This window comes from Talpa occidentalis, unplaced genomic scaffold (assembly GCF_014898055.3).
Source record: "Talpa occidentalis isolate TD23 unplaced genomic scaffold, MPIMG_talOcc4v2.1 talOcc4.13, whole genome shotgun sequence".
NCBI lineage: Eukaryota > Metazoa > Chordata > Mammalia > Eulipotyphla > Talpidae > Talpa > Talpa occidentalis.
Window position 1 is genome coordinate 85,190,779 of NW_023601322.1, and position 8,328 is coordinate 85,199,106.

An 8,328-nucleotide genomic window follows, 5' to 3' on the forward strand; every position below is an offset into this window, starting at 1 on the left:
CTCTTTACAGTGATTGCAACTTTCATTTTTAGGCGGCATTTGATTTAAACGCTTCCAACAGACCACCCTCCCCACTGTACCTGGACATCCATGGGTGGTGCCCTTAATCAGGGTCGCCACAAACAAAGGAACTCCCTTAAGGCTGCAAGCACGCTTACTAACATAGCACTTGCTCTGAATATGACCGAATATGCCTTCGGTGATGCACCGTCGGCAGGGATCCCAGTCAGCCCCGACAAGGAGAAAACAAAGGAAGGACAGTAGGTAGCCAACATTACAGTTTGGTGTCATTTTTCACGGCGTGGGCAGTGGTCTGGGAGCGATGGGTTGTAGCCGGGAGCGCCTGAAGAGTCAGCTTGAGTGGATTGGTGGGATGCTTCCGGGCTCGCCACTGCAGCTGGGAGTCGTCAGTTGGTGCCGTCTTGACGTGTGAGTGATGAACCCAGGCCGCGATGCCGTCCACTTTGAGTGCGGTGGGTGTGGTCAGGAGGACGATGTAGGGACCCTTCCACCGGGGCTGGAGGCCACGACCGTCGGTCTTGTGTCGGCGGACAAGGACAAGATCTCCAGGCTGAAATTTGTGGGCTGTCTGAGAAGGTCCTCCCCCTTCATAGAGCGCTCTGAGGCGGGGCCAGACCTCCTGGTGAGCCTGCTGTACAGCCCACACAGAAAGAAAAAGTTCACAATCAGAAGGCAAATCACAAGCTAACTGCGCACCGTGCGGTGTGGTTGGGGGGGCGGTTCCATAGATAATCTCGAACGGAGACAGACCCAGACGATAAGGGGAATTGCGAGCCCGGAAGAGGGCATAGGGAAGGAGAGTCACCCAGTCCCCGCCAGACTCTAAAGTTAATTTAGTTAAAGTTTCTTTTAAAGTTCTGTTCATTCTCTCCACCTGCCCTGAACTCTGGGGCCGATAGGCACAATGGAGCTTCCACTCTGCTCCCAGGGCAGAAGCCACAGATTTCGATACCTGAGAGACAAAGGCTGGTCCATTGTCTGACCCAATGGTCACTGGAAACCCAAATCTAGGAAAAATGTTTTCCAACAGGATTTTGGCTACCACTCGAGCTGACTCACCTCTTGTCGGGAACGCCTCCGGCCATCCGGAAAACGTGTCCACCAGGACCAGCAGGTATCGATAGCCAAATTTACCTGGTCTTACCTCGGTGAAGTCTATTTCCCAATGGACCCCCGGGCGCGTTCCTCGCGGCCTCATTCCTGGTTCACCGGTTGTCTTGGTGGCGTTTACCATGGCACACGACTGGCAGGATGCCACTACTTGTCGCACGGTACAGGTTGCGTCCCGGACATGGAGGTTCCATTGCCTGATTAGAGTTAGAATTTTTCTCTCTCCCAAATGCGTGGCTCGGTGCAAGCGCTGAATGAGATCAGTGGCCAAGTGTGCTGGCAAGATGGCCTTAGTTTCTTGGGTGTACCACCAGTGTCCCAAAGAAAAAGCACCCGGTAGAGACTGTATGTAGTCAAAGTCCATAGCACTATACTCTGGGTCTTCCGGCAGCTGCGGGTCCCCTGGGTCTGGGAGTTTTACTGTCAGGGCATCTACCGGCATTAGGGCAGCTTGGCGTGCTGCCTCATCCGCCCGCTTATTACCTTGAGTTGGAGTCGAGGAGTCCTTTTGATGACCTGGATGATGTACTATAGCCAGCTTACGTGGTAGCCACAGCGCTGCCAGGAGATCCATAATTTTTTGAGCGTTTTTAATGCCTTTGCCGTCGGAGGTTAAGAGCCCGCGCTCTCGATATATGGCCCCGTGTACGTGGGCCGTGGCAAATGCATATCTGCTGTCAGTATACACAGTTAAATTTTTCCCTCGAGCCAAGGTGAGAGCTTTGGTTAGGGCAATTAGTTCAGCCTTTTGAGCGGACGTCCCGGATGGCAAAGGCTCAGCCCATATGACTTCCTGCATGGACACCACTGCCGCCCCTGCCGCTCTTCGGCCCTCGTGGATAAAACTGCTCCCATCCGTAAACCAAACCAGTCCGTCCGGCAGAGGGTTATCTCGCAGATCAGGGCGTAACCCTTGGACCTGGGCCAAGATATCAACACAGTCTAGATGGGCCTCCAGGTCAGGGGCAGGTAGGAGGGAGGCGGGGTTTAGCCCCGTGGGTGGCGAAAAATTGACCCTCTCTGGGTTGAGCAATAGGCTTTGGTAATGCGTGATTCGGGCATTACTCATCCACCTCTCTGGCGGCTGCCTGAGGACTCCTTCCACCGCATGGGGGGTGGTTATGGAAGTAACTTGTCCCAGAGACAGTTTTTGGGAGTCCTTGAAAAGGAGGGCAGCCGCTGCCACCATGCGTAAGCACGGTGGCCAGCCGGACGCCACCGGGTCTAACTTTTTAGACAGATAAGCCACAGGACGCCTCCAGGGGCCCAAGGACTGAGTGAGCACCCCTTTAGCTATGCCCTTTGCCTCATCTACGAACAAATGGAAAGGCTTTGTAATGTCCGGAAGACCCAGGGCTGGTGCAGACAGTAAAGCCCTCTTTAAGGACTCAAAAGACTGCTGCATCTGGGGAGTCCACTGAAAAGTTACTTTTTCCCGGGTAGCCTCATACAAGGGTTGGGCCAGGTCTGCGAATCCAGGTATCCATAGCCGGCAAAACCCAGCAGATCCCAGGAACTCACGTACCTCCCTTTTGGTGGTGGGTGTCGGCAACTGTAAGACAGTAGCTTTTCTGGCTTCCGTCAGCCACCTATAACCGTTTTTGAGGCGGTAGCCCAGATAGATTACCTCGGGCAGGCAAATTTGTGCCTTTTTTGCGGAGACGCGGTATCCCATCTGGCCCAGTTCCGTCAGTAATTCGGCTGTTCCTGTTCGGCAGGCATGCTCACTTTCCGCTGCAAGTAACAGATCATCAACATACTGGAGCAAAGTTAGTTCGGGAAATCGGCTGCGGAATTTTCTTAAATCCTCATGAAGGGCCTCGTCAAAAAGGGTGGGAGAGTTTTTAAACCCTTGAGGCAACCTTGTCCAAGTTAATTGTCCACTGATGCCCCGTTCCGCATCCTGCCATTCAAAGGCAAACATTTCCTGGCTTTGGGGTGCTAGTGGTAGACTAAAGAAGGCATCTTTTAAGTCCAATACTGTGTACCACACATGAGTAGGTGGCAAGGCACTCAGCAAGGTATAAGGGTTTGGGACTGTGGGGTGGATATCTATGACCCGTTTATTTACTTCTCTGAGGTCCTGTACCGGCCTGAAGTCTTGCGAGTGTGGTTTTCGCACCGGTAACAAAGGGGTGTTCCATGACGAATGGCATGTTTTAAGGATACCACTGTCCAATAGCCTCCGAATATGAGGCGTTATTCCTGTCTTGGCTTCTGCAGGCATAGGGTACTGTTTTACCCGAATGGGTTCAGCCCCAGGCTTTAGCTGGACTATAATGGGTGGTCTGTGGGACGCCAGGCCAACGCCCCCGGTTTCTGCCCAAACATTCGAGAAAGATTCCATCCACCACCCAGAAAGGGGTGGGTGATCTGGCGCCACCAAAAGGCGGTACTCATCTTGAAGGGAAATCGTGAGGACGTGTAGGGGAGAGCCCTTAAAGTCCTTGATTTCGACACCTTCCTGTCCAAATGAGATTTGCGCTCCTACCTTGGTTAAAAGGTCTCTTCCAATTAATGGGTACGGGCATTCAGGAATTACAACGAAGGTGTGCGAGACCTGACCTTTTCCCAGGTCTACAGATCTTTTCGTGGTCCAGGGATACTGCTTGCATCCCGTAGCCCCTTGCACCCACGAAGTTTTACCGGAAAGTTTACCCAAGGGTTCCGTGAGGACTGAATGCTGTGCCCCCGTGTCCACAAGGAAATTAACGGGTCTCCCCTCCACTTTTAAGGTTAGCCGGGGCTCGGGGAGGGTCGAGCCCTGACGGTCCTAGTCACTGTCATCTCTTGTGCCCCCGAGCACCAGGACAGGAGTGTCAGAAACGGCGGGGTTGTTTGAGGTTATTCCCCGTTTCTTTGGGCAATGTTTGGCCCAGTGTCCTTTTTGAGTGCAGTATGCACATTGATCACGCTGTAGGGTCCTGCCTGTCCCTGTGGAGCTGGGGCGGCGGGAGGGGTGTAGCTTACCCAGGTCGTCCTTTTGAGTGACGGCGAACAGGATTCTGGCCATATCCCGAGTGTGGCGTGCGTTTTCAGCCGCCCTTACCTTCCGTTCTTCCTGGCGGATGCGGTCTTCTCTTTGCTCAGGAGTTTCACGGCGATTGTACACCTTTTCTGCCACCTCCATAAGATCTCGAATAGATTTTTCTCCCAGCCTATCTATTCTTTGTAGTTTTTGTTTAATGTCAGGAGCCGCCTGGTTAACAAAGGCCATTACCACCGCGGCCCTGTTCTCCGTTGCCTCCGGATCCATAGGAGTATATTGCCGAAAAGCTTCCATGAGGCGTTCTAGAAAAGCCGCGGGGGTCTCCTCCCTTCCCTGCTGCACATCCCCTACCTTGGCCAAATTGGTGGGCTTGCGGGCTGCTGCACGCAACCCTGCCATTAGAGTCTGGCGGTACACCCGGAGTCTCTCCTTACCTTCAGCCTGGTTAAAATCCCAGTCAGGTCGGGTCAAGGGAAACACTAAATCTATGCGGGCCGCGTTTGTGGTGGGTGTGCCATCTTCTCCAGGGACTAATTTCCTGGCGGCCGTCAGTATACGATCTCGCTCCTCAGTGGTGAAGAGGACCTGCAAGAGCTGTTGGCAATCATCCCAGGTGGGCTGATGAGTAAATAGAACAGTGTCTAGGAGATTAACAAGGTCTTTAGGGTTGTCAGAGAAACGTGCATTTTGTGCTCTCCAGTTGTAGAGGTCACTGGTCGCAAACGGCCAGTAGTGCATGGGCTGGTTGCCCTGCTCATTAGGCAATCCTGCCACACGCAGGGGCAGGACGGTGGAATCCGGGGAATTCGCCTTCACTGAGCGGGTGCCTGCCGCCGGACCCTGCCCACGAGCCCCGCCCGCCTCTGGGGGAGGGTGGTCAGCCGACCGCAGGAGTTGGGGAGGGTTACTACAAGGGTTATGATAGGGTGGTGGAAATAGAAGTTCCTCCGGGGTAGAGTCTTGGAAAACCGCAGGTGCCGACGGGGTGTTGGGGTGGGACCCAAGCAGTTTAGCCGGCAGTACGGGTTGTGCCTGTAACGACAAAAATGGCTTTAACCAAGCAGGGGGGTTCTGGACTAGATCTTGCCAGACTAAGATATACGGGAGTTGGTCAGGATGTCCGAATTTTCTTTCACTGGTGATGATTTCCTTTACGCGACGGACAATCTGTAAATCAAAAGTTCCCTCCGGGGGCCAACCAACTCCGAACTTCGGCCACTCTGAGGAACAAAAGGTGATTAGAGGGGATTTTTTTATTTTTACACTGAGGTCCGACCCTCTGGACCTGACATCTTTAAAATGCTGTAAAACAACGGATAGAGGGGTAGATGGTGATTGACCCATGATGACAAATGCTAGAAGTACAGTGGCTGTCGTCACAAGAAACAGGCCAAAGACTGATATTTCAAAAGGCCCCCAAAAGGGGTATCTGCTTCCCCGCAAAGGGTGTGGCCTTCCTAACATGTGGTCCGGGGACGTCTCCCGCGGTCCACGCCGGCGGCTTTCAAGTGCGTCCACTTAAGCCTGACCCGGCTATTGAACAGATTTTCAGGTTTGCAAACAATTACAGCTTTTACAGGTACAAAGTACAAAAGATACAGGTACTAAGTACAAAACAGCTTCTACAGGTACAAAGTACAAAAGATACAGGTACTAAGTACAAAACAGCTTCTACAGGTACAAAGTACAAAAGATACAGGTACTAAGTACAACTACAGGTCTGCAGACTTGAAGCTTACCTGGGCGAGTGTTGGAACTCACCTGCGCGCTTTAGAACTCCTTTCGGTTGCTCGGCAGTTGGGGTCTGCACTCGTCGATCCCGGACGAGCCCCCAAAATGTTGTGCCCACGTCGACCAGTGCAGCCCCCAAGGACACAGACAACCGATGCAAGGGCACAAAGGAGTTTAATACGGGCTCGAGACCGGGCCCTCGACACGCACCGATGCAACGGCAGAGGTCGAGAGCCCCGAACAGAGGAAGCTGGGACATCTTATAGGGTCGCGAGTGGCGGGAACTTTGAAAGAAGTTGGCAATTATTCATTGGCTACTACAAAGGCACTTTGGGCGCGCGGGTTACAGTTTCAAACTGATTGGACGGTTAGAGATGCTGTCCCATTTATGGACAGGACTGCCCTCATTGGTGGCTGGGGTGGTCTGCTTTTTCGTCACCAAGTGGAGTGAGGGTTGTGACTGCTGAAACTATCTCCGGAATGCGGCAGGACAAGGACTAACATATCAAGGTGGAGGATATACAAAATGGCGAAACCTCAGCTAAGCTTGGTTCCACAGGGCAACTTGAAGTTACTCTTCCCTTGTCCTGCAACAACAGTCTCTGCTATTGGTGGAAACTATGTGGGAGGGAGTAGAGGAAGGAAATCAGGCTGCTCTCAGAAACCAGTCCTGAGAGTAGTCTCCTAACCATAGGGGAGGGCTCATTTCCAAAGTCTTTAGTCTGACAGCTCCAGACACATCCTGAAATGTTAATGTCAATCATTTTCCTCTAACAGACCCATTTCCTTGCACTGATTATTTGTTTGGATTTTAATTTTCTGGCTGTAAAGTGGAGGGAACTGAAGCTGTCCTGTCTTTTTTTCTCTGCCCTGTGCAAGCTCCTCTCCTTCTCTTCAAGCACCAGGGGTTTAGGTTTCATACTGAGGATCTCTCCCCTCTGCTGGTGTCCAGAGCACATGACCTCCCTGAGCCAATCAGATTTGAACCCAGGAATTTACATCTGAGAAACATCACCCAGGAACTGGTTTTCCCAGATGCTGAGCCCTGAAAAGACAATTCCTGAATATTCATAGCTCTATTCTCAGAAGTGTCCTGATTCTTCATCTTTTCTGAATCAAAGTAGTTTCTTGGAATCTGAGATACCAAATACAGGCAGGGAAGGAGCCTCAAGACTGAGGAGTGTTAATTTCTCACTGGCAGCACGATTCCCCTGGAGAAGTGAGCTGTGCTTAGGAAAATTCTGTGGATTGATAGAGATGTGTCCAAGCACATCTACTTTCAAGGCCTTGCAATGTCTCTTAGGGCAACAGTCTTGTTATTCTAATTATTACAGGATCTGTCACTGAAGCCACTACTTTCTAGTACACTTCTTCCTGAAAATTGGATCTGGCTATCATTGTTCTGACAGTAGAGTGAATTTGGTGAAATCACTCATCTTCTTGATTTTGGTTACTGAGCTACTCTTTTGTCTATTTGCTCATTGTCATTCAGTAAGCCTCCACAGATTATATACTCCCTTTCACACCCTGTGCTGTAGTTGATAAAGTCTCCTTTAGGCACATTTTTATATGACTAAAACAATCAGTTGGCCTAGAGGGAAACTCAAGAAACTTGAGGAACAATGTCATTTCAGACTCATAGGAATCCATGAAGTTTTTTTTTTTTTTTTAAAGATTTATTTATTTATGCATACAAGAGCTGGGGTATAGGCCAGAGATGCGGGGAGGTGAGAGGATTCACCAGAGAAGTACACTGTTGAGGGGAGCAGCGGGTGAGTCAGGAGAGGTCTGCTGCACCATGTGGGTTTCTCCCTGGATGGCTGGGGATTGAACTCGTGCTGCAGAGGCTGCAGATTGCATCATAGTGCTGTGATTAACCCCTTGCACCACCAGGGAGGCCCTTTGAAAGTTTTTAATGAGTTTGTAGTTCTGTAAAACAAGTGCCCTTGTTAATAGTTCATAGTCTAGTATTTAACTTCCTTTGATTTCCAAAGCTTCTCCTAGCACTCACCTTAATTTTTCTAAAATCCATTTGTACCTTCTTCCCCCATTGTTGCATCTGTTGAAAAGCTGATTCTTTTTAATAACCCCTCATTTAGTTAATAGTTTTAATGAAAAATCCTTTATAGAGATAAGGCAGTTACTGAGTCACTTTTCACCCATTTTTTTCACTGCTTCCTAAGTAATCCAATCGTGCCAAATTTTACACCACAATTAAACTAGATTGTGATAGAGGAGCTTAATCATATTACTAAAATATCCCCAATGAAACCAGGTGCTCTGGCAGAAGTGTGGTTAGATAAGTATATAGGATAAGAGTTTTCATGTTATGTGCAACTCTGAATTATAGATTTCCATCTGGCAGGTGTCCTGGGGGAAACAAGCAAAAAGTCACAGTCACCATCATCTCCCTCTCAGGGGGACTTGATGCTTGAGTGGGCTACCAACAGGTCCGAAGCTGAATCCCAGCCACAGGA

The 8,328-nt window shown here is 50.5% G+C and overlaps 1 protein-coding gene across 1 annotated transcript; it reads right to left on the bottom strand.

Moving 5' to 3' along the window:
• Positions 1–274: 274 nt before the first annotated feature.
• LOC119242927 (uncharacterized) lies at positions 275–6,179 on the bottom strand. Its single transcript, XM_037508354.2, is given in 4 exon segments — positions 275–652; positions 1,023–1,054; positions 1,057–5,152; positions 5,860–6,179. Coding segments are annotated over 3 exon segments (4,212 nt in total). The 5' UTR covers positions 4,859–5,152; positions 5,860–6,179.
• Positions 6,180–8,328: the final 2,149 nt, after the last annotated feature.